The sequence below is a fragment of the Pteropus medius genome, unplaced genomic scaffold (assembly GCF_902729225.1).
Source record: "Pteropus medius unplaced genomic scaffold, Ma_sr-lr_union100, whole genome shotgun sequence".
Lineage (NCBI taxonomy): Eukaryota > Metazoa > Chordata > Mammalia > Chiroptera > Pteropodidae > Pteropus > Pteropus medius.
This window is the reverse complement of record NW_024344240.1, coordinates 752,514-777,781: the sequence shown is the minus strand read 5'-3', so window position 1 is coordinate 777,781 and position 25,268 is coordinate 752,514. Positions and strand designations below refer to the sequence as shown.

The 25,268-nt window shown below is 49.9% G+C and overlaps 2 protein-coding genes across 2 annotated transcripts; one reads left to right on the top strand and one right to left on the bottom strand.

Annotated features, from left to right (window-relative positions):
* The first annotated feature begins 859 nt into the window (after nt 1-859).
* GUCA2B (guanylate cyclase activator 2B) lies at nt 860-3,394 on the top strand. The gene is made up of 3 exons (XM_039868841.1): nt 860-998; nt 2,101-2,287; nt 3,114-3,394. The coding sequence occupies exons 1-3, from the start codon at nt 909-911 to the stop codon at nt 3,173-3,175; spliced, it is 339 nt and encodes a 112-aa protein (XP_039724775.1). The 5' UTR covers nt 860-908; the 3' UTR covers nt 3,176-3,394.
* Nucleotides 3,395-13,154: 9,760 nt separating this feature from the next.
* Nucleotides 13,155-15,224, bottom strand: GUCA2A (guanylate cyclase activator 2A). The gene is made up of 3 exons (XM_039869319.1): nt 15,099-15,224; nt 13,839-14,025; nt 13,155-13,416 (listed from the first exon to the last, which is right to left on the bottom strand). The coding sequence occupies exons 1-3, from the start codon at nt 15,171-15,173 to the stop codon at nt 13,352-13,354; spliced, it is 327 nt and encodes a 108-aa protein (XP_039725253.1). The 5' UTR covers nt 15,174-15,224; the 3' UTR covers nt 13,155-13,351.
* Nucleotides 15,225-25,268: the final 10,044 nt, after the last annotated feature.

Here is a 25,268-nt window from a genome sequence, read left to right as displayed (position 1 = left end):
CACCTCATATGGTGGGTTCTATCATTTCGCCCATTCGATGTAGAGGAAATTAAGACTCAGTCAAAGTCGATGCAAATTGTCCAAGATCACACAAATGCATCAGGACCGGGCTTTGAACCTGGGTCAATCTGTCTCCAAGGCTAGGCTCTTTCCCCCATGCTGGGTGAGACAACTGGCTCCTAAAAGGCACAGACAGGTGAGATGGCCTAAGGTACCTAAGGCCACAAAAGGCATAGACAGGTGAGATGGCCTAAGGTACCTTAGGTCACAAACATGGTCTAAGGTAACCAGCCACCAGTGGGAGATGCAGGCAGAGGCAGGTTGAGGGCCTGGGACCAGACTGATCAGAAGGAGGTTTCTTAAATATAACTGGGGAGAGAGGGCTGGAGAGGTGTGGGGCTGAGGGCACAGAGAACCTTGCATCTACTTACCTTGCCGTGGGCCAGCCGGTCTGTCTACATCTTTCGCTCAGAGAAGAACTATGGGCTGACCTGTGTCCCTGCTCTCCCACTGACTAGCTCTGTGACCTGGGGTGAATCACTTTACCTCTGAAGCTTCGCTTTCTCTGTCTGTAAAATGGTCTCCCTACCATTTCATTCCCAGGGGTGTCTTAAGGAGCGAGGAAAAGCGGTGTGGTCTAAGGCCCTTCCACAGAGAGCCACGCACAGCAGGTGCCTGACTCAGAGTAACATGTTCCCATGTGCCGGGCCTCCCTGCCCTCACCACACCCAACCCCCTTCCTGGGAATGGACTCTCCAGGCTCGTCACAGGGCCAGCCAAGTGTCAACCCCACCCCAGCTGGCCAGTTAATGAGTGACCAGGGTGCTGGAGCCTGGCCTATAAAGAGCTGCTGGCCAGGGAAGCGGGTGGCAGCTGGGTGGACAGTCGTGGGGTGCCGAGGGAGCAAGATGGGTGGCAGAACTGTGTCAAGGTTTCTGTCCGGAGTGGCCGTGGTCCTTCTGGTGCTGCTGCAGAGCACACAGTCAGTCTACATCCAGGTGAGTCATTTCAGCCAGCATGCCCTTCGACTGAAGATTCCCACGGTGGGAGGCTGAGATGGTGAGGGGACGTCGGGAAATTCATGGGGTACATGGGAGCACAGGGCCCAGGGCTCAGCCCAACACCTAATCATAGCCCAGGGACTAAGACAGCTGGTTGGGGTGGGGCGGGGTAGGGGTCAGCTGGCATGCCTATGGCTATGCTGATGGTTTAACAATAGCATAATAAACTGCTGTTATTCAGCATTGCTCTCCGAGAAGGCCAATCTTGGTCCGAGGTCAGGGTGTGGAACAAGATGCGGTCCCTGTCCTTGAGATGCCCAAGAGGGGAGGGACACCACTTTTTGCTCCCGCAGTGTTCTGTGTTTGCCCATGTATGGGTGCAGAGGGGTAATCACCAGAAGACATTTCCTTGGCAGATAATTCAAGTGGACATTGCAGGGTGAGCCGAAGGTAGCCAGGTACAGAGGACACAGACCGCTCCAGGCAGAGGGCGCAGCATAGGAAAAGTCCAGGGAGAAGACGGCAGGCAGTCCAGGTGGCCTTCCAGGGCACCTGTGAGGCTGGAAGGAGTCATGGAAGCAGGTCCTGTCTGTGGCGCGACAGCATGCTGCTGGCCTCTCCATCGTGGCTGGGAAGTCTGTCGCTCTGGGTGTCTCACACTCCTGACTCTGCGCAAGGCCTCCTTGAGAGGGAACATGCGGGGCCCTGGAAGGGGTGTAAGAGAGCCTCAGCCTCCCCCCGGCCTTGGAGCCTGGCCAGGTTGTGACTGCCATCATTTTGTCAACTTCCATCTGTCAGATGAGGCTCAGATGAGGCTCAGATTAGGCGACAGGTAGCTAGTCAGGAAGAGCTGGGATTTGAACCAGGGATCTGCGGGTCTCCAAAGCCCACGCCATAAACCATTGTGCTCCATAGCTTTGTTTACCAGTTACTGGGGGCCTGTGACACAGGGATGTGAAGTGTCAGATACCACCTCCCACCTCCAAGGCTGTCTTTCAGGTGTAGCCCAAACTTCCCTTAAGAATGGGGAGATTTTGTGGGGTCTGAGGAACCATGGTCTCTCAGTCCAGGTTTTGACACCCTCCTTCTTCCCCACCAGTACCAAGGCTTCCGGGTCCAGCTGGATTCCGTGAAGAAACTGAATGACCTGGAGAAGCAGTTGGCATTCAGCCCCCACCTGCAGGCCCAGAATGTCCTGCCCACCCCATGCTACCACCAGGCCCTACCACTGGACCTGCAGCCCATCTGCACCTCCACGGAAGCTGCCACCACCTTCCAGGCCTTGAGTGAGTGCCGCCACCTCTGCGAAGCTTCCTGCCTCTTGTTCTCTTCTTCCTCACACCTCAGTTTAGATCCAGGTTCCTCTGCTTCACATTACTTCTCTTAGGTACCTAGTGGCTGCGAGGAAGGGTTGCGGGGAAGGTGTTGAGCAGTGATCAAGAAACTCGGCCTCTTACCTCCCCAGTCTTGGCAGCAAAAGTCAGGCGTGAGGAAGCCCCTCAGCTCCCAGCAACCTGGGTTGGTTGGGCCTCCTACCTCAAAGAATGCACAGATGGGAGGGAAGGGGGCCTGGGAAAGGGACCCAAAAGCAATGACCGTAAAGCAGTGAGATGATTGGGGGAGCACAGTGGGTACATGAAGGAGGAATGGCTCACATCTAGGGTGGCATAAGGAGTCTGAAAGGCTCCCAAGGGGTGACATCTAAGCTGAAGCATGACAGATGAAGCAGAGCTGGCCAGGAGAATTTGGTGACTAGCTAGCATTTATTGAGCACCTACTCAGTGCTGAGCCCTGTGTCGGTCCTTTTGCCCGCATTCTCACCTCACAACTACTCTGTCAGGCCAATGCTGTCTATGTAGGAGACAGGAAAACTCAGGTGCAGACTTTAAATGACTTGCCTAGGCACTGGGAGGAAGGAGAGGACCTAGGACTTAAACCCAAGCTGCTCACTCTGCTTTTAAAATGTCATACTCTTAATTTGTGAGAAAGATGGCAGGCCACTCTCTCAGGCCCACTCCTAAGCAGATCTTCTCTGGCTGCCAGGCCAGGAACTCCTTGGACCACGGATGTTTTAGGTTCAGATCAGCTGACCAATGTTCTCCCCCTACCCAGAGACCATCGCCAATGACGACTGTGAGCTGTGTGTGAATGTTGCGTGCACCGGCTGCACCTGAGATGGACCCAGGCGCCCTGAGCCCACCCTGGACTCCTTGCTCCACCCCCAGCCCACTGCCCTCACAGCCCCTGTCCCCATCCAAGCTCTGGAGGAGCCCTGACCACTGTGGTCATTGCCATCCTCCTAGGGCCAAAGCAGCTGGATCTGGCACAAAGCAATTAGGAGAGAGTTTGGCCCTTTAGGCAGCCCCATTGCTGAATAAAGATTCTCCACCATACACAGAGTCCAGTGTGCCTTTGTTCAAGGCCAGGAGCCGTGGGCGGTGGGGCTTCTTGGGAAGCTGGCTGGGTTGAAGAGAGACGTTGGGCTAGAAACAGGAATTTCCCTGGTTTCTAACACCCCAGGAGTTGGTTCACTAAGCTCTATTTTGTATAGGCGGGAGTGAGGCTCAGGGTAGGAACGAGTCACCCAAGAGTACCCAGACCCATTTAACCCCCAAGGTGAGCTCAAGGCCTGGCCCAGCTGCAGAGCCACAGCCTCTATGCTCCTGACCTGGGGTGGCGGAGGATGGGGAGCCTCCTCCAGTAGATGGGACAGCAGGAGTGGGTGAAGGGGGAGGGATCACATGGTGCAGCCTCCCCTGGCTCTGGGGCACCTGAGAAGATGAGCCCTTTGCCTTCACCCTCCCACCTTTCTCCGCTCCCTGGGACCATCTGGCCAGCTCCAGGTAGAAGACTTTTCTTCCCTCTCTCCATCCTGGTGGCCCTGAAAAATATTAATGATAATAATGGCCATCATTTATTGAGCATTTGCTATACCCTAAGCACTATTTGAAACTCTTCGCATGTACCAGCTCACTAAGTCCTCACCACAGTCTAATGAAGCAGATACTGTTATGATTACCATCTCCGCTTTACAAATAAGGAAACCCAGGTGCAGAGAAAGCCAGTCCAGGATCACAGGCTCAGCAAAGTGGCAAAGCACACTTCTCAGGAAGTCTGGGCCAGAATCCATGCTCTGGACCACCAGGTTACTGTCTCCCTGTGACACCTGGCCACAGGGTCAGGTTCTCGCAGTGGCCTTCAGTGCCAGTAACTCAAGGCCAGGAGTCATGCTGGGAATTCCCTGGAGCCAAGCCTTTCCACAGGGTGGGGTCCTCCCCAGCCTCTGTCCTGGGCAGCCAGAGAGAAAGAAAGCCACGTACAAAGGGACTGTGCCCTCTGAACTCAGCTCACCCAGGGCCGAGGCCAGGATGAATTCCCTTAGACTTGCTGCCCCTTCTGACAACCCTGTTCTGCGCATGAGCCCTGAGTCTCTCAGTCCTCCAGGCCACAAACCCCAGAGCTCCAGCTCCTTCCTCTTCCTCCCCCAAAGGCAAGGTAGGCTGGGGCCTTTGCAATGCCTCCCATGTCTCTCTGAGCCCCTCTCATCCTTTCACCATCACTAGAGGTAGACCCCTTTATCACACTGCTCCCAGACCAGGCCAGACCAGAGGAACATGGCAGCGCTTCTCTAACGGTACCCATTATCCTTCCGTGGCTCCCCAGTGCCACCTCTCAAGTCTAAACTGAGCCCATGAACCATCTGGCCTCATCTCTTACCACTCTCTTCACCTTGCTGGGTTCCCACCTGCCTGAGGAGGAGGCGGTAAACAGAACTCCCACTGACCTAGCATCTTCTAGGTGCCAGGTACAAGGCTACACAGAAATAATAATAATAATAGCAGCATCAACAAAGTGCATACTATGGGCCTGGCTAGAGAAGCTCTAAGAGCTTTTCCTATGTTACCACAGTTAATCTTCATTTAACGCTATTTATTTAGGGTAAAAATAAAGGCTTTAAAACAACTCATTTCTTAAAGTTCTAAAAGTGGCATTGAGACAGGACATTACTTGTAAAATTCTTAATCTTTTAGCAGGAAATGAAATGGGACATCTCTTGCAGAGTTAATCTTTTTAGTAAACCTAGTTAAGTTTTCTTCCCTCCTTCTTTTGGAAAAAGGCTCCCTCCCTCAAATTCTGATAATTGTCCCAAACTGGTGACTCAGATCCTTTGGCTATTGATAAGGGTCATCAGTCCATTGTTAAGCAGAAATAATGTTAAGCCAAGCAGGGCCCTTAGAGTCTGAGAGCGGAGGAGACTTTAAGCCAAAGGTCTTTCTTTTTACTCTTTAAGGAATGTATTAACCAAATCAATAATAGAAATTAATAGATGTATGATTCAAATAACGAGTTTGTATTTTCTTTTCCTTGTCTAGGGACTGAGGTGGCACTCCAGCAGGAAACCCAAGACCCCACCCTGACTGAGGCAGAAAGGGAAAGAACTCCGTGAAACCCCTGTAGGCAGGAGCTACAACCATTCTCAGCAGGAAGCAGATACGAGAAAGAGACCTCCCCCATCCCTCAACATCCATATTAATAATAAGGGGGTTCATGGCTCTAACAAAAGGAAAGTTAGGGGGTTTCAGGTCTGCCTGCAAAGACACTGAGGTCATCCTATCTCAGAAGGGGTCTAACCTAATCCACCCACAATTAAGCAAGCCAGAAGGCATTTTTTAACTCATACAAAGAAACCAGTAGGCAGAGATTTAGGTACCAGTTCAAGCCAGCCACTCACACCTGCACAATGAAGACCCCAAAGACCTTCAACTCACCTGAGCCTCATTATAACATCATTATAATATAATGCGTATGCCCAGAAGTTCATTAATATCATTATGACAGACTGAATTCTGGGATCAAACATGCACAGAAAGCAAAATGATCACTCACTGAGCCCTGTCAATCTCAGTTGTCAATCAAGGAAGACCACTCCTCTAAGAAAAGTAACCACCCACAGCAAAAAAGAGATAAAAACCCTGAAGTCTTTGTTACCAGGCCTTTTGAGGCACGCTTCTCTAGCTCAGGCCCACTTCCACTTCTGGAAGTGTACCTTCCTTTCTAATAAAACTTTTGTTCTCTACTGTATTTCGGTGTCTTGCTCAATTCTTTGTTTGAGACATCAAGAACCTGGAAAACGCGCTGGGAGAGGACCCACTCTCAGGTAACAGCATCTCTTCCTCTCTCCATTTTGTCAACCCCCCTTTTACACATGAAGAAACTGAGGAAATAGGCTAAGTGACCTGCCCAAAGTCTCACAGCTGGTAACAGGCAGAGCCGGGACTCACACCCAGAGAGCTGGGCTCCAGAGTGGGAGCATTGAACGATTCTAACTCCAAAACATGTCTCATCGAATCTCCCTGCTACCCTGGGAAACTTAGTGTTTTCCTGCGTGCATCTAAGTCCAAGCAAGACACACACAGGTTTTGCAACAAAGAAAGTAAAGGTTTATTTTAGAGGGCTGCAAGTCCTGGAGATACAGGTAAGCTATCACTCAAGAACCTGGCTCCCCCATGGCCTCCAGGGGATGTGTTATATAGGGGAAGACTCATTAGTCATGGTAGCTGAGGGAGTTGGGGTCGTGTGCTCCGCTGATTGATCAGGGTTGGGGTAGGAGGCAATTGCTCATTGCATCAGGTCCTGATGTCTGTCATGGTGTCTTTCTGTCTGGTTTTGAGGGGATGGGGCTGGTGGGATCATGCCACCTTCATGGGTCTGCTGCTGAAACGCACCTGAAGCCAAGTCGTTATCCTTAGTTTAAGCAAAAGTTGTTCTCATGATGAATAGACCTGAGGTTTTATTCGTAAAATGACGCTGACCGGAACCTAATATCCTAATGATACAGGACGGGGCAAATTTCCCCAAGTGACAGGGAGACCAAGCCCCGTACCAAGAGAAGAAGAGAGTCCTTTAGCAGAGAGAAGAATTCAACACACACACCAAAATGCGAGTCAAAAGGAAAGTTTATTCAAAAAAGGGTAACACTCCACAGATAGAGTGTGGTCTCTCTGAGGCGGAGGGAGAGACCAAGACAGGTTTGGAAAGGTTGTGAATAGGTGAGTGAGTGTTCAGGGAATTCAGTTTATATATCATTCTTTAGTTCCTGTGAGTTATTGTTTAAAAGACTTTGTTAACCCATTTCCTTTGATATGGACATACAGTGAGGAAGGGAAAGGGGAAGGAAGAGTATGTAGCTTGAAAGGACTGCTTGCTGGCAGTTCTCAGCCTTTAATCCATAGGCTCCCCGTGGTTTTAGTTCTAGGGAATGACTCTTGTTTCCTGTTTCCCCTTCACAGGTGTGGAGGATGGGCTGTTAGCAATCCCAGCAGAAATCTTTCTTTGTTCTGAGGGTGTCCTCCTGGCCTGGCTGCAGGGCTGATCAGCACCTTGCAGTCTATGAATGTGGCTTGATTAACATTTTTAATTCTCTTGCCTCCTCTCTACATTACTAAGGCTTAATGATTAAGGAAGTTGGGAATACAGTACATGCAAAGGTGGAAGGATAGGGGTGAAAAAAACTAGTGAGTCACAATGTTATTGTGCTAGACAAACCTATATTAAAGAAAGGGTGGTTCCATAGATTAGTGTTTAGCACGTCTTGCTTTACATGCAAAAGGTCCTGGGTTCGAGCCCCAGCGGAGCTGTGGCCCATACCCAGGGCTCGTGGGGTGGGAGGAGATGCCTCGCCTTCAGAAATCCAGTTCTTAAGGGGAGATGGCATCCCCTAGGTCAGGGGTGGAAGTGGCAGGGGGATTAAAAAATAATAAAAATAATAAAGAAAGGAAGTCTGTGTGCAGTAACAAAACCAGGTCTGAGAGAGAGACACACAGCTTGTAAATGATATGCTTGGGCTCAAACTCAGCTCTGTGAGCTAAACACCAGAAATTTTAATGGAGAAAGATTGGCTATTTTATTATGAATGGCACCACCCAGGAGAATGAGAAGGTATTGCTCAAAAGCCTGGAACTCCCTGATGGTGTGTAGGTTACAGATTATACTGTTGCAGGAAGTGACACCTGAAAGAGGAATTCAGACGCTCACACAACTTTGTTAGAGGAAGGAGAATTTAATGCCAGCGGAGAGCATGGGGCATTCAACAGACAAAGCACGATCTCCCCTTGGTTAGATTTCTTACAGCTTACATACCCTCTCCGTGTCCACGAAAGGGGCACATGATTCCTTTGTCTGAGGGTTTACATGTCCCTCCTTACTCAGTGGGGAGGGGCAGCTTTGGGTGGGGGACAGCAGGGGAGGAATTTCAGACCCTTGATGTTATCAGCACCTTTATTGGATTCTTGAACAAAGAGACGACACTTCTAGGCTTACAGACCGGAGCAGCATTCATTGATGTCTGCACCCGCTCAGGGGGTTCCTTATCCAAAGGCTGAGCTCTCGCTGTAACACAGCAAACAGTTCCACAGTCTTGACATTCCTATACAGCTACAGAGAAAGGGAAGGGGCTGGAGAATCCTTGAGGTGGGGGATGCAGCTGTGGAAAACATGTTAACTGAAGAGCATAGGGCAGAATGGGGGAAGAGAGAGCAGTTTTAACCAGCTGAGTTAGTTATGGTTATTTCTGCAGGCCCTTTCCTTTGCCTCTATTTTTACTTTCAGATGCCTCCTCTTCTCTCTCGATATAGGGCCAAATCACAAGATACTGTGGGTTCAGCATTAGGGGATCCCATCAGGTCTTAAGGACAGCGCTGAGACCTCTATCTGGTTTCATGGAAAAGAGCCAGGGGGTCATTTCACCCTAGGGCTCAGGAGCTGAAACATAACTTAGGTCAAGATATTATCTTTAGCTTAACAGAAACTCATACCTTGTGACCCTTAGTTAAGTCATGGCCATTGTTTCTGGCTGCCTCAGGGGGGTTAATGGCTAGGAAGAAAAAGGGCTAAAGCTTACAAAGCATACTCTGAAGAAATTTCAATAGAGTGCCAGTAATCTGAAAGGAGGCAAGAGATCTAAAATGTTAAATCAAGCTACACTCAGAGACTTCAACATGCTGATCAGCCCTGCAGCCAGGCCAGGAGGAAACCTGCAGAACAAAGGAAGATTTCTGCTGGGATAGCTAACAACCCATTTCTCCACACCATGAAGGGAAAACAAGAAAAACAGAGTCTTTACGTGGTGCCCTACACGCAATAAAATCATTAATTTCCTATGGCTAAAACCATGGGGAACCCACGGATCGAAGCCTGGGCACTGTCAGCAGGCCTTTCACGCTATATATTACCTTCTCATGCTAGGTGCTCTTATCTTTCCTCATTGTATGTTCTTATCAAAGGAAAATGAGTAAACCAAGTTTTTAAATTGTAACCCACAGGAACGAGAGAATGATATGTAAACTGAATTCCCAGAACACTCAGGATGCCTCTCAGCGCCTTCACTCTCTCACTGTCCTCGTCTCTGTCGTCTCCGTCCCTCTGAGTGTCTCTTAGGCTCTCTCACTCTCTGCCTCTAATAGGAGAACAAACTCCATCTATGGAGCATTACCCCCATCTCTCTCAGGGGAATTTGCCCTGTCCTGCATCACTGGGGCTACATAGTAAGTCAAAATCATACATTAAATCAGGACTCTCGATTTTGACCAGCTGAACCATTCCAGTGTCTTGGACCTTCCTGCTTCTGTGTGTGTCCACACCAACCCCACCTTCAGGAATGCCCTCTGCCTGCCCACCTCCACACTGGTTTTAAAATTCCATCCATCCCAATGCAAATCCCAAGGGCTAATGCAAATGCCCACCTCCTCTCCCCATTCACAAAGCCTCCCCTGACTTCCGCCTGAAGACACCTCACCCTGTGAATTCTGCAGCCCAGGGAATCCTGCCTGTGACACTTTCCCTCCACCCCACTCTTCACGAAGGACCCTGGTTTCCTCCTCTTTCCTCCTTCCACGCCTCACCTCTTCACCTCCGTCTGAACCATTTTCAGCTTCGCCCGGGCTCCCCCTTCTTTGTTTTATTTGTTTTTACCATTTATTGAAATCTCTTATGCTTATATATAGCCTTAACTTTACATACACTACACACATGTTTACATGCATTATTTCACCTAGCCTGGGAGGCAGGTGCTATCACAAATGAGATGGGTCTGGGTGGAGGCTCTGTCTCCAGGGCCCTTTTAGGTAGTTTAAATTGTTATAAAAATATTGATCACTGCAAATCAGTAAAAGATCGCCAGATAGGAAATCAGCTTCACACAGAGAGGGAAAGTGACTTTCTTAACATCACCCAGTACATGAAGACTTGGGGCTGGAACTGTGTAGCTCTTGCTTTCCCCTGCCTTGTGTTATATTCTCATGCAATCATCCATGTGGTGGGCCTCACCCACTCTGGGGGTCAGAGAGACTTCCCCAGGTGAGACGGGACATCACTTGTAAAATTCTTAATCTTTTTTAGTAAACTTAGTTAAGTTTTCTTCCCACCTTTCTTTGGAAAAAAAGGCCCTCTCCCTCAAATCCTGATAATTGCCCCAAACTGGAGACTCATCTTCTGGCTATTGATAAGGGTCATCAGCCCATTGTTAGCAGAAATGGTGTTAAGTCAGACCAGGGCCTTTAGAGTCTGGAGTGGAGAGGGGACTTTAGGCCAAAGGTCTTTTTATTTTAACTCTTTAAGAAATATATTAACCAAGCCTGTTTCCCTTTACTCACTTAATAGGCAAATCAGTAATAGAAATTAATAGATGTATGATTTAAATAACAAGTTTGTATTTTCTTTTCCTTGGCTAGGGACTGAGGTGGCACTCCAGCAGGAAACCCAAGACCCCACCCTGACTGAGGCAGAAAGGGAAAGAACTCCGTGAAACCCCTGTAGGCAGGAGCTACAACCATTCTCAGCAGGAAGCAGATACAGAGGAAGTGACCTCCCATCCCTCAACATCCATTCTAATAATAAGGGGGTTTATGGCTCTTACAAAAGAGGTAGGCAGGAAAGTTAGTTAGGGGGTTTCTGGTCTGCCTGCAAAAACACTGAGGTCAACCTATCTTAGACGGGGTCCGCCTAATCCACCCACAATTAAGCAAGCCAGAAGGCATTTTTTTTAACTCACACAAAGAAACCAGTAGGCAGAGAATTAGGTAACAGTTTAAGCCAGTCACATCTGCACGATGAAGACCCAAGGACCTTCCACTCACCTGAGCCTCATTATAACATCATTATAATATGATGCGTATGCCCAGAAGTTCATTAATATCATTATGACAGACTGAATTCTGAGAACAAACATGCGCAGAAAGTAAAATGATAACTCGCTGAGCCCTGTCAATCTCAGTTATCAAGGAAGCCCGCTCCTCTAAGAAAAGTAACCACCCACAGCAAAAAAGGGATGAAATCCCTGACGTCTTTGTTACCAGGCCTTTTGAGACACGCTTCTCTGGCTCAGGTCCACTTCCACTTCTGGAAGTGTATTTTCCTCTCTAATAAAACTTTTCTACTGTACTTCGGTGTCTTGCTCAAATCTTCATTCGAGACATCAAGAACCTGGACAACGTGCCAGGAGAGGACCCCACTCTCCGATAACACAGGCGCCAGGAGGACAGAGGAAGATCTCTACCTTCAGAACAGAGAAAGATTTCTACCGGGATTGCTAACAACCCATTCCCCACACCTGTGAAGGGGAAACAGGAACCAAGAGTCATTCCCTATGGCTAAAACCATGGGGAACCTATGGATTATGGCTGGGAACAACCAGCAGGCCTTTCGCTCTACACATTTTTACCTTTTCAATGCTTCGTATTCTTCCCCTTCCTCACTGTATGTCCATATCAAAGGAAATGGGAACTAAAGAATGACATATAAACTGAATTCCCTGACACTCTGGGTCCCTCTCAGTGCCTTTACTCTGTCTCTCACCGTCTTTCTCACTGTCCCTCTCATTCTCTGCCTCTGAGAGGAGACCACACTCTGTCTGTGGAGTGTTACCCCTTTTCTAATAAGCTTTCCTTTTGACTCTCACTTGGGCGTGTGTGTTGGATTTTTTCTACAATCTCTGCCAAGGGACCTTCTTCTCTGTTGGTACGAGGCTTGGTCGCCCCATCACTCGGGGAAATTTGCCCTGTCCTGCATCCCCTGGACTGCATCACCTGCATCGCCGGGAAGAGGAGCCGTGCAGAGGCGAGAGGAGTAGAGGAAATGCTGAGAGTTGTAGCTTGGGGTGTGGGCCCTGGGGGAGGGCAGGAGGCAATGATGTAGGGAGGAGGCACTAGAACTAAATCAAACTATATTCAGAGACTGCAATGTGCTGATCAGCCCTATGGGCCAGCGCACAAGGAAGCCTACAGAATGAAAGAAGATTCTCACTGGGATTACTAACAAATCAGTTACCCATATCATGAAGGGAAAACAGTCTTTAAGTCGTACCCTACATTCATTCCCTATGGCCAAAAACCACGAGGAACTTATAGATCAAAGCCTGGGAAATGCCAGCAGGCTTTCTCACTACATACCCACCCCTTTCACACTATAAATCCTTACTTTCACACTGTATACCCACCATCAAAGGAAAATAGGTAAACAAAGTCTTTAAACTGTAATTCATAGACACTAAATGATATGTAAACTAAATTTTCCAAGCACTCGGGGTCCTTCTCATTGTGTTTTCTCTCTCTCTTCCTCTCAGCTCTCTCACTCTGTCTCTGAGAGAAGACCACCCTCTGTCTGTGGAGCGTTACCCCTTCTCCAATAAACTTTCCTTTGTCTCTAACTCTGGTGTGTGCTTGAATTCTTTCCTGTGCTTCGTCAAGAACCCTCCCTCTCTTGGTACGGGACTTGAATCTCCACTTGGGAAATGCGCCCTGTCCTTCATCAGCAACACTGTAGTGGTCAGTGGCCAGATCCTGAGACACCATGAATACTCTAGAGCTCAGGGCAGATCTTGTAACCCTCTGTGACTCCTGTGCTCTCACATGTGGCTTAGCGACTTGGGTGACCCCAAGAGATGTGAAAGAAAAGCAGAGGTTCCGCCTCCCCCATCAGTGGTCTGGAGCTTAAAGTCCGTCAGTGTCTGTTTGTGGTAGTTGGTAGCTTAGCAGAGAGAGTAGGGACTTTGCACTTAGCATACAAAACCCTGAACTTTCGGGGTCAGGACAGGCATCCTCAAAGCTGGATGATGAGTAGACTGAGAGACGAAGGAATAAATGAAAGCAACACCAGAAGTACTCTGGAATCTGGTTTATTAACTAAGGGTTGGAGTAGGTCTTGGGAAGCACCCGGCAGCTGGGATGGTGTCAAAGGATGGGCCTTCCCAGGTGTCTCTGGCCTCAATCCACCATTCAGGGGGCAGGGCAGATTGTGCTGCCAGGAGTGGGAGCATCCTGCAGGAGAGGGGCAGAAGGCAGCGAGCCTCTGCTGCCCTAGCATCCAGCACAGGCAGCGTAGGCACAGATCTCACAGACGCTCGGGTCATCAGCAATGGCCCCTGGACAGGAGAGATGGGGGCCTGTGAGAGCCAGCTTCCCTCCCTAAAGCCCCCGCCCTTCCATGGGCCACCCAGTCCCTGGGAGAAACCTAGGCCTATCCTCTCTGACCAGCTGGGCTTTCCACCCCAAACCAGGATAAAGATACTGCTCAAGCCAGGCAATCAGAGGAAATTCTACCTAGAAAAGAGCTACAGCTAAGACTGGATGAACCAGGAGAAGTGCTACCAATGCATCAATCAGAGCGAGGACCTTCCTAAAGTAAGCCTCACCACTTACCATTGAGAATTACAGCAGAGGGCTTCATATGACCCACCAATCAGAGCAAAGCCACTTAGTCTCACCAATCAGATCAGAGTCCCACTTCTGAATCCCACCAATCAGGGCATTCCCAAACCCCCCCATCAGAGAGAAGGCAACCCACTCAGCCTCTGGAGGATCTCCTGGGCATTGGGCTTCTTGCAGAGAGGCTTGAGTTCTTCAGGAAACTTTGGATGGCTGCAGAGGGTGGAATCCACGGGTCCATCAAGTTGCCTGCGGTTCCGAATCCTGGGCTCCTGGAGATTCTTGAGCTTTTTCACTGACTCCAAAGGAAAAGAGAACTCTCCATCCTGAGAGAGACATGTCCAGAGCATGAGCCTGGCTGCAGCCTGCTGGCTGACCATTTCCCCCCGGGGCTGGCCCCTCTCCAGCCCCAATGGCTCAAGCAGTAATTGTGGCAAATAGGAAACAGATGCTCCACTTGAGGCACTATGAGGTGGTTAGAGCTCGGGACTTAGAGCTGGACACTGGGCTTGAATCCTGATTTTGCCCTGTGACCACGGACAGGTCGTTAAACTCTGGGAGCTTTAGTTTCTACATGTTATACAAGGAATGGAGAATATGGATGTGATGTGTCAGGGACACAATAGGTGCGTGATATGTGGGAGCCATTGTGCTGATTTTTAAGGAGAGGCACAGAACTAGGACCAGGACCCACCCAGACATCTTGGTTCCACGTGGCCATGCCTGGGCTGTCTACGCCCCTGCCTGACAGTGGTGCCGGCTGATTACTCAGCCCCCAGCTCCAGGCTGTGGTCTGGTTAATGTTTGAGAAGCAATAAAAAGCCTCCCAGAGCCTGGCTGTGACAGAAAGTGGGGCCCCCGCTGGGTGCCAGGCTGTCCTGTCACTGGCATCCACACCAGTGGGCACGTTGTTCCGTTGGGACCTCCAGGATGCCCTCATGAGTGCTGCGACCCCAGCTAGTGTTCTGGCTGAGCACAGAACTGAGGAGTAAAGTCTAGAGTTGAATCTAGCTCCTTCGTTTCCCGGCCGTGTGCCGTGGCTGTTGTAGAACTTCTCTGAGGCTCAATTTTCCTCCTCTGAAAAACGAAACCAATAATCCTTTCTTCCTAGGGTGATTGGGGCTGCAGCGAGGTACTAGAGGTAGCTAGAACTCGTTAAATTGGCTAATCATCTGCCTTTCCCAAATGGCTTTTTATTTTCTGCTTATCTGGTGTCCTTTCTTCTCTAAGTTCTAAGGGAAATGTGTATGTCAGGACTGAGAAGGGGTCCCTGAGGAAGAGCCAAGCCTTTGACACACATCTCCACTCCAGCCCCCAAAGAGGAGGTCCTCTACCGGGGCATAGGCCTCTGGCACTAGAGGCAGAGAGCCAACTGGACCAGGATAGGGACAGGACTTACCTGCACGGTGACCCCGCCTACCAGAGCTGCCCAGGCCCCAAGGAGGCACAGTGTGGCTAGCAGGAAGGTGTTCATGGCAGCAGTGCCCAAGAGAGAGGAGTGGCTGGTTCTGGATGCCAAAGGGAAACAGTGGGAATTTTGAAGAAGGCAGGGTTACTGAGTAACCCAGGAGGCCTGTCAACATTTCATCTGCTCACTGTCAATTCAGGCCTTATCAGATAAGGCTCCAGATAGCCCCTGCAGATAAGAGATCAGTCCCCTCCCTGCGCACCTACTTTTGACCTACAGCCAGCTAGATCCCGCATTTCACCAACCATACACACTGACAACTGTTCTGGGCCAGGCCTTGCACTGAGGCAGGGCTGCAGACCGAGCCCAGCCCTTGAGGAGGGGGCCCAGACTGTGACCACGCAGGCTGATTAGGGGAATGGGCAGGAGTGGGGTAGGGAATGAAGGGGCCACCTCACCCTGCCCAGGATCAGAGCAGTTCAGGAAAATGTCTCAAAGGAGAACCAGTGGACATTTTCATAGAGAAGGAGTTGGGGGTAGAGGCCATTTTTTGTGGAAGATGCTACATTTGGGATAGTCAGCAGGTGAGATGGGCCTGGAATATCATGAGAAATATGAGTAATTCAGCCTAGGGGGAGGAGAAGGTTAGGGGGGCTTCAACTGATGAGAGATGAGGCTACAGACAAAGGCAGGTACTAGGTGTGGCCACTCTGATTTTGTGGGAGGACTTGGCCCTGCCATCCCACAGGTCTGGGTTCAAGTTCTATCTATTGCCCAATTTCAATATGTGTGAACTTGGACAAATTGTTTCCCCTCTCTAAGCCTCAGTGTCCATTGTGTTTTGAGGACCAATAATAATACCTGCCTTGCAGAGTTATTCTGAGGATTAAATGAGATTATAAAAATGCTTAGCTCAATGCCTGACACACAGAGCACTCAGTAAAAGGTCATTCGGTTATTATTTTTATCAATAGCAGCATCAGCTTCTGACCTCCATTGGCATCTCTAGTGACCTGCCTGTCTGAGACACAACCTGTCTTCATCTTGTGCTGATCCGGTTGTCCTGCCTGTCCTTCAGCCTCAGATGGTCCTCAGACGAGCTCTTCCCCATCCCTCCTAATTCCTCTGCCCCTGCTCCCCTGGCTTCCTCCTCCTCTGGCCTGCTGTTTCTGCCTGCCAACCATGCACGCCCCATGTGCGCCTTCCTCTTTTGCTCTGCCTCTCCCAACTAGCCCTGACTCATCTCCCCAACCCTGGCCTGTCCTGCCAGGCTCACCTCCCCAATCCATCCTGAGCAAGCTTCCTACCTTTGAACGTGCTTTTCCATCTGCCTGGAAGGCTTTTCCTTCCTTGTCACTAGGTAAACTCCTACTTCTACTTTAAGGCCCAGCTAAATAACCTTTCTTAGTCCCCATAGAACCAGGTACACTCCCCTACCAGGGATTTGGTTGGATGGGATTGCTTGGCGTGCGTCTCTGCCCCTCTAAGCTCTGACCCCCATGAGGACCGTGCCCTGGCACAGTGTGTGCTTATTGTGTTCTGTTGTAAGCAGGGCCCCTAGGACAGAGACAAAGGGAAGTCCTTGGAGCTCCATAGGTCTAACCTACAAATAAACCTGGCTGGAAGCCAGGTGAGCTCCAAGGAAGGGGTCGGGGGTGGAAATCCCCGGGTGGGGAAAGTCAATATTGAAGGAATTGCAGGGAGTAGAGCCTAACAAGGAGGGAACTACAAAGGGGTCCGGCCCCAGGGAGGGGCAGGGAACATTCGTTCTATCTGCCTTTCCAGGCCACCCTCAGAGCTAGATAGAACTTCCCCCATTTCTGGGGTGTGTGTGTGTTTGTGCACACTGAGGTGTGTGTATGTATGCTCAGGTGTGCATGTGCATGCTGAGAGGTGTGTGTGTGTATGTGTGTGTGCACGCACGCTGAGGTGTGTGTATGTATGCTCAGGTGTGCATGTACATGCTGAGGTGTGTGTGTGTGTGTGTGCTGAGGTGTGTATATGTACACTCAGGTATGCCTGTATGCTGAGAGGTGTGTGTATGTGTGTGCACGCTGTGAGGTAAAATGTGCAGCATGCAGAGAGGTGGTGTGTGTGTGTCTGTCTTGCCTGAGGAGTGGTGTGTGTCTTACACTCAGGTGTGCATGTGCATGCTGAAGACTGTGTGTTTATGTGTGTTTACACTGAAAGTCTACATCAGTCCAACCTTCATGTGAGTGGCCTCTACTATCAGAAGCTGGATAGGGAGTGAAACCAGGGAGGGGTTAGGGATGAGGTAGGGAACATTAGGGTTATATGGATGGAGTTTGGGTTGAAAATGGGGCTCCAAGATACATGAGGTGAAATTTATTTCCACTGGGATAAAGGTGAACACCAGGCACAGATCAGGTGTAGCGGCGGTGGTGCTAGGAGACTGCAAGTGGGAGCTGGTGAGGATTGAGCAGTTAGGAGCCAATCTAGATCAGCCTTAGGTTACATGTTGGAATTAAAACTAGAAGATGACCCTTGGCAGTGTGGATTCAGAAGTTGAGATTCCAAAGTTGAGTTGGGTCAGGGGTTAGAACAGAGGCGGGTTGGGGATAGGGCAAGTGTTAGGGTTAAGTTTGGAAATGGGGGTGCAGTTCAGATTAGGTTGCTGTGGGGTTGTAATTGACATGGAGACTGGTTGAGGTTAGTTAGGGTTCCTTGGTAAGGCTGAGGTCAAGCTGGAGCTATGGTTGGCTTAGCTGTATGACGGGGGTTGGATTTGGGACTAAGCGTGGGGCTCACGCTGGACTGGGATTTCGTTTTGCATTAAAAGTGGGGTTTGGATGGGGCCACTGTGGGCTGAAGGAGCCTTATTTCTGGCTGGCTTGGTTTTTCAATCTTTCCCCTCTAAGGTGCAGTGGGGTTGGGGGTACAGGCAGGGGGCCTTTGGTTGTTTAAGCCTCTTTCTCCCTGAGCACCCTGGCCAGCACTTACCAGGTAGAAGGCAGGGGTGAAGCAGGTGGGAGGCTGCAGGAGTGAGATAGCTCTGCACTGTGAGAAAGAGGAAATATCTCCTAGGCCTCAGCCCTTTGGACCCCACCCCACCCAACCCTACTTCTGATGTCCACCCTGGGAAATGGAAACAACCCTTCTTCCCTTGCCCCCCACGCCCACCCTCAATTTCTTGCCTGGCCCAGCCTGGGCCCAGGTGTGAATTCAGGCCTCCTCCCTCTCTTCTGGCTCATAGCTGCCAGGCACTGGATCTTTGGGTCTTCCTAGTACCCTGGTTTCCCGGCCCCTAAGGACATACCTGAGTCCTAAGATGTTGATCCCCAGCACTCCTACACATGTCGTCATTCCTTATGGGTAGCAGGTGGGTCTGGGATTGTTTAGATTTCCCACATCCAAGGCCACCTCTTCCAGCAAACTTACTCCTCTATAGCCTTCCAGGCTATGCCGCTCCTACTACCTGCTTCCCCACTTGAAAACCCATCATGGTTGCCTAAAACCTTCAGAAGGAACCTGGGTTTGAGGCCCTTCATGATCAGGCTCCTGCTCACCCTTTAACCAGGACCCCCAAGAGTAGACCAGGAAGAAGGGTCCCAGACCTGGGGTGCTGTCAGTGAGAATGCTCCAACTTTAGAGCCAGGCAGCCCCGGGTTAGAGTTTAGCTCCATCAGTGAACAGCTGTGTGACCTTTCCAAGCCTTGGTTTCTGCATGTGAAAAATGGAGACAATAACAACTACACCATGGATTTCGGATTGTTCTGAAAACTTTTCTCACTGACACCAGCCTCAGTTAGCCTGGGTTAAGACCGTCTTCACCCACTCCGGGCTCCTCCAGCCTTCGACACTCTCCCATGATAAAACTTACCAACTATCCGTCTTGCCCACTCCCCTGCAAGCTCCTGAAAGCAGAGCTGTCTTGCTCCGTCGTGGCCCCGGGACTCACACAAGGCCTGGCACTTAGAGGGTGCCGCTGAGCCCTCAAAGGATCAGGAAGCTTATGGTATTTCTAATGATCGTAACATTATAACAACAGCAGTGAATGGTTACCAAGCACTAGTTTTACAGATGTGGAAAACCAGACCCAGCCCTACAGTCCAGCTACCCCTTGCCCCACTCCCAGCAGCTGCTAAGGTGCTCTCTGGCCTTGGTGCAGAGGATGATGATGCTATGCTTTGTGGCCCCGAGGTTGTTTAACTCTTGGGTTTGGGGGATTTCAACATGCTTCCAGTATGGTCGTTCACATTGGGTCCACTAAGACCCAGTCCTCCCAGGCCTGGCTCTGCTTCCCAGCAGGCCAGAGGTCTCAGCTGACTCCAGTAGGAAAGGCTTGGAACAGAGCCCAGGTAGGAGTCTGGAGGCTCCCATACCGATCTGTGTGATCTTGATATGGCACACATTTCACAGCCTCCGCATTCTGCTCGTAAACACATCCTGGAGGCTGTAACAATCTCTTGTTCCTCGGAGGGCCCAGAAATGCCTAAGGAAGACATTGTAATGTATGTGAACCTCCAAACTGCTCTGGGAACATGTAAGAAATAACTGTAGAACTTCATTTTATAGATAGGTAAGCTGAAGCTCAGAGGCCCAGAAAGAGGTTAAGAAACCATGACTTGGGTGACTCTATAGTGTAGTGGTTAGCATGTCTGCTTTACACACAGGAGGTCCTGGGTTAGTGCCCCAGGTGGAGCCACGGACCACACCCCAGGGGTGCCAGGCCCCGGGTGCACAGCCCGAGCTTGTGGGGGGAGATGCCCCGCCTTCAGAGATCCAGTTCCTAAAAAAGAAGGGAAACGGCAACATCCATAGGTCAGGGGTGGAAGTGAGGCGGGGAATTAAAGAGGGGAAAAAATAAAATAAAATAAACCACTTTAAAAAAAATAATAATAAATTAAAAAAGAAAAAAAAAACATGACTTGCCCAAGGGCACAAACAGAGGTGTTATGTACAGTTGTATTGGGGGCACACTGCACAAAGGCACCCAGATGACAGAGAGGGTAAGTGTGGACACAAGCATGGGACCCCCTTCACCTAGAGGAAGGCAGAACTTTTTCAGACCCCTTACCAAGTGAACTTGGCGGCAGCTGCGGTCACAAAGCTGTAAATTCCAGAGAAGAAGCCAGTTCTCACAAATGCCAAAGAAAAGCTCCTTCATAAGATGGGCATCATTGACCTACCTCACGAGATCGGTCCATACCTCCTGCAGTGTCTTCTTTCATTTGAGTGGACCCAGACTCCCACTTTTAGGGAAGGGGAAGGAGAGAGGAGCAACCAGTGAGTCAGATCTCGTGAGGTAGGTCAATGATGCCCATCTTATGGAGGAATAAAGTGAGGTTATGGGAAGAGAGTGCCTGGCAGCCCACAGAAAGTGCATGTCTGCTATTTGAAGCTTACTGGCTTGAGCCCAAGGCCAGGCTTGGGTGCAGGGCTCCTTCACCTCCCCCAGGCCCTGGGATGGGTAGGCTCTTTCCCTTGATGCTCTGGGGGGCAGCTGGGGAGTGGACAGAGGGTGTGTCTGGTTATTTGCTCAGCAGTGTCATCTCACATCACTGTGGCCTGCCTGGATGAGGCGAAGGGAGAGCTCCATTCACCATCTGCTCCCCACACAGCAGCTGCTTCTTCATCCCCCACTCCAGCCTGTTCTGGGTGCTGGCAAAGGAGACAACCTTCCACACTCGAGGGCTGTCAGGGAGGGAGAGAGACGCAGCTGGAGCTCCCACTATGTGCCCCAGAGCCCATAGACTAGAGGGAGGAGGATAGAATGAGGGCGCAGATTCCATCAGGCTCTGTGGGGAGCATACTGGAAGCCATGAGACCAGGTCCCCCTGGAGTCAGGTTTGAGAATGCTTGACAGACAAGGTGGAGGTGGCGTTTGAACTGGGCCTCAATCAATGGGAAGATTTGGACCCATAGAAACGAGGTCTGTAGGGTAGAGGCCTGGCTGCAGGAAGTACAGAGGAGAAAGGAGAGATGAGGCTAAAGCGGAGAGTGTGTCGAGAGGTGCTGTGGGTAAGCTGACCAGGAAGGAGGCTTTAAATACCAGGCGAAGATGTTTGCCCTTGACTTGGCGACAGCAGGAAGCCGTGGGAGGTTTCAGAGCAGGAAAGACCATGAGAAGGATTTTGATTCAGAAAGGCCACCGTGGTACTTGGTGCCGAGAGCTGACTGTGTGGATACGGCTGCTGCACTAGTCCAGGAGAGAAGGGGTGTGTTCTGTCCCTGGCAGTGCTCCGGGAGGGCAGGGGATGATGGGAAAGATGGTGTGCAGGAGATTCCACTGGTCTTGGCAACATGGCAACAGATGGCACGTAGAAGAATGGAGAAGGAGGGGAGCAGACAGGAAAAGCAAGAGCAGTCCGTGGGAGCTAATATGTACCAGGGCCCATGCTGGCGGCTTTCTGACTGCTGACCATCTATGTCATGGATGGGTCTCATCAGCACTTTGAAGTAAGGCATTTCATCCCCATTTTGCAGATGAGGAAACTGAGGACCAGAGAGGGCAATGTCTTGCTCAGATGAAGTTCTTGGTTCTTCTGACACCAGAGTCTGTGTTCTTTCCATTGCCTCGTGTATTTTTCTGGCCCTTGGGGCCTGCAGGGCACATGTTCACCTATAGGCGGCAGCTCGCAAGGGACCAGCTGCTTTGAGTAGGCAGAGTGTGGGCTGCCTGAGGGCAGGAGTCAGTGTAGATAGATCAGGGACCCAGCTCAAAGAACAGCAGCAGTGACAGGAGGCAAGACCAGGATGTGATGGGAAAGGGGAAGAATTCGTTTGTATGGGACTCATAGGGCCTAACCCTGACAGTGCCCGGAAACCCAGCTCCATCCCAGCAAGTGTCTCCTAAGACATGGGCCCTTGGGAAGCCAGAATGGCTAAGAAGGCACAAAAGGGAGGAGGGAACCAGAGCTGGAGTGAGGAGCCATCTCCTTCCCTTCCAGCAGCATGCTTTCTCCCCTACCTGTAGATTATTAGCACACCCAGATACACGAAGGCACACAGCTGCAATCACACAGGTTACACAATCACTCATCCAGCCACAACACATGCTTAGACAAGCACATAGTCACACAAGCACACACATTCAAAGACTCACTCACATATAGTCTCACACATACACCAGGCTCATGGGCACAATCAGTTACACAACCACCTGCAGTTACCCTGACTTACCATCAGCCAGGTACAGAGCTTACGAACACATAGACACACCACAGAATCACACAGCTTGTGCACTCACACACTCGCACACGGAACCAGAGGACTGTTCCCAGGAAGGCCTCTGCCTGTGAACGTCACTCAGGCATGGGAAGGGCGGGAAGCGTCCTCAGACATCTTTATTGCCATTGTCTGGGAGAGGAAGTTGCCTTTCTGACCTTTAGGGGGCTGTGTTGTGAGGGGTGTCATTTACCCACAGTGACGTCAGCTCAGGCCCTCCCTGGGGTAAGGTGGGATGGGGTGTGGTGACTGGCACTGGGGGAGTTCAAGGCCAAGCGGGGAGTGTTGTGGAAGAGGCAATATGCCTTAGCGGGAAGAGCAGAACTCGGATAGGCAGATCTGGGTTCCCGTCCACTCGCCAGTCTCTCACTGGCTGTGACCTTGGGCAAATGACTTCACCTCTCTGAGTAGCAATGTCCAGCAGTAAAAAAGAGATAATGACACCAACCTCGCGGGACAGTTGGGAGTGCTCAGAGAATGGCTGTCAAGTGCCGGGCAGAGGGCCGGGCAAATGGTGGCAATAATCATAATGTTTGTGATAACTACATGAATCTGTGCCTGAGTGCATGAGAATATCAAGGCCTGCTTAGGCTCAGAGGCAGGGCTGGGAGGGCAAGGGTGGACTCAACAGTGGCACTGGCCAGCCCTCGCCACACCTACTTAAACGATGCCAGTCCCAGCATCAACTGGTCCCAGAAAATCAGTGCCTCAGGAGACTCAGAGTTTGGGGTTGATAGTGGGGTGACTTTCCCCACCCTAATCTTGGAGTAGAGGGGGCAATGAGCATCAAGAGGCCTGGGCTGGGGCAGCAGGCTCAGAGACAGCTCCGAAGTGGGCCCTGCTAGTATTCATTGCTGAGAACTAGAGGGGCTCCTTGGCTTTCTCCAGCAAGCTCTGGTTTAGAAGACAATTCTAAGGGGTGGCCACTGGGTCCCTGTCTTTAGGAGCACCTCGTTCTGGGGGCTGCGGAGAAAGGGAGCATAGCCCAATGATGAAACCTTCCAAGAGAGGAAAGGCAGACATTCGACAGTCCTCTGCCCTCTGGTGGCCCCCACTGCTCACTGCAGCCTCACTGCTTTGGTCTAAGGCCCTCACTCTAGGCCAAACAGAGCCCAGGAACTGACAGCACAGCATGGTGCAAAGGGCAGGCATTTGGGCTGGAAGGCCAAGGTTTGAAATAATGGCTCTGCTGCTGCTATTATTATTATTACTTCTACTACTTACAAGCTGGATGACCCCGGGGAAGTGACTTTGTGGCTCAGATTCATTTGCAAAATGAGGTTGATAATAGTGGTGTCTACCGCACACTTGAAGAGTAAATATAATCATTTACACCAAGTGCTTGGAATAAGTAAATTAAGTAACAAGTAATAAATGGTAGCTATCGTATTCTTTATTTCTGGGGTCAGTGTGACTTAGGGAGTCGGAAACGCCCTGACCTGAGGTTGAACTGAATTCTGGCTCTGGTGCAGCCATTTACCAAGTTTGTGCTTCGCACATTGACAAGTCACGTATCATATGGAGACGTGAGAGGTAAGTTCAAAATCACTCTTGAAAAACACTGGAGATAAACACACCATGTCCCAAAGCCCAACTTAGCCAGTTCTTCTAATTCTTTGTTATAGTGTGTCTTTACGCAGCTGGCTTGCATCTGAGGGTAATGTCGTGCAGAAAACATGCATCTTTATCCACTGGAATTATACTCAACAGTGAGAAGCTCATGCAGAGAGGTACATGCCAGCAGATACCAGTCAGAGTGTCAGGTTCGAATCTTCCATCTCACACTCCCTAAAGTGCAAATACTCACTGTAACATTATTTAAGATTTCCATTGTCTTTTTGGCCAACTGTATATAATTAAATTGGTGTGCTTTGAGTGAATGCATTCAGGATGCAGCTGCATTGTGCTCTACCTCTCTGAGAGTTTTCCTCTCGTAAAATGGGGCAATAACAGTACTACACCAACAGGTTCTTGTGTAGATCAAATAAGAATGTATGTAGGAACTTTATATGCCTGCCAGGTAAATGATGTTCTCCACTCCTCCCCATCTTCCAATTTCCCCCTAACCAGCTGCATGACTTGAAGCAAATCACTTCTCTCTGGGTCTCAATGTTATCAACAGCAAAATGTAGAAGTTGTATTAGATGATTTCAAAGGCCCCTTCTAGCTTAAAACCTTCAAGATAGTTCTGTGATTCTAAGGCATTTAGATGCAGTTAACCCTTCCTTACGTGGATTTTCCAGGACTGCTTTAGCCAGCTGGTAAGGGCTTATCTATAAATAGCAGCCCTTTGTACATGGTAACATGCTACAGCCTTGAAAATTAAACATGCATCTTAATGATCTTTTATATGTGTATTTCCATATAAAATAAATATATTAAATATAAAATATATATTAAATGGAAATATATATATTTGCACTTGACCAGCAACAAAGGTGTACTTCTGCACCTGAATCAGCACAAAGTGACATTTAACTATGCCCCCTATTACAGTCCTGCAGAGGCACTACAGATGACCAAAATTTACCTGTAATCAGAGAAAAGCAGAGCTTCCCTCTCCAAGTCCCTCTCTCTCTCTCACACACACAGAGCGGGAAGGCACTATCCATGTCTTTGGGGAAACTCCTTTTTGGATGGCAGTGGGATAAAAAGAAATGAACTTTGGAGTCACGCCCACCAGACTGTTTCACTCCAGATCTTCTTACTAGTTGTGACAACTTAGGCCAGTTAACCTTTTTGAACTTCAGTTTCCCCATCTGTAAAATTATAACAAACAGATTTTCCTGGCAGTGTTGTATGGGTTGTTTTAAGCAGCACAAGGCCTTAGGCCGGGTCATGGGATTGGAAGAGTGTTTTCCTGAGTGAAACGGGCTGTAGCTTCAAGTCCATTTCCACCAGTGTTATTGGTCTCCTTGTTCCTTAGTCTCTCTGAGCCTGTTTCCACAGTCGGGACCTCACCACTTAGGACTG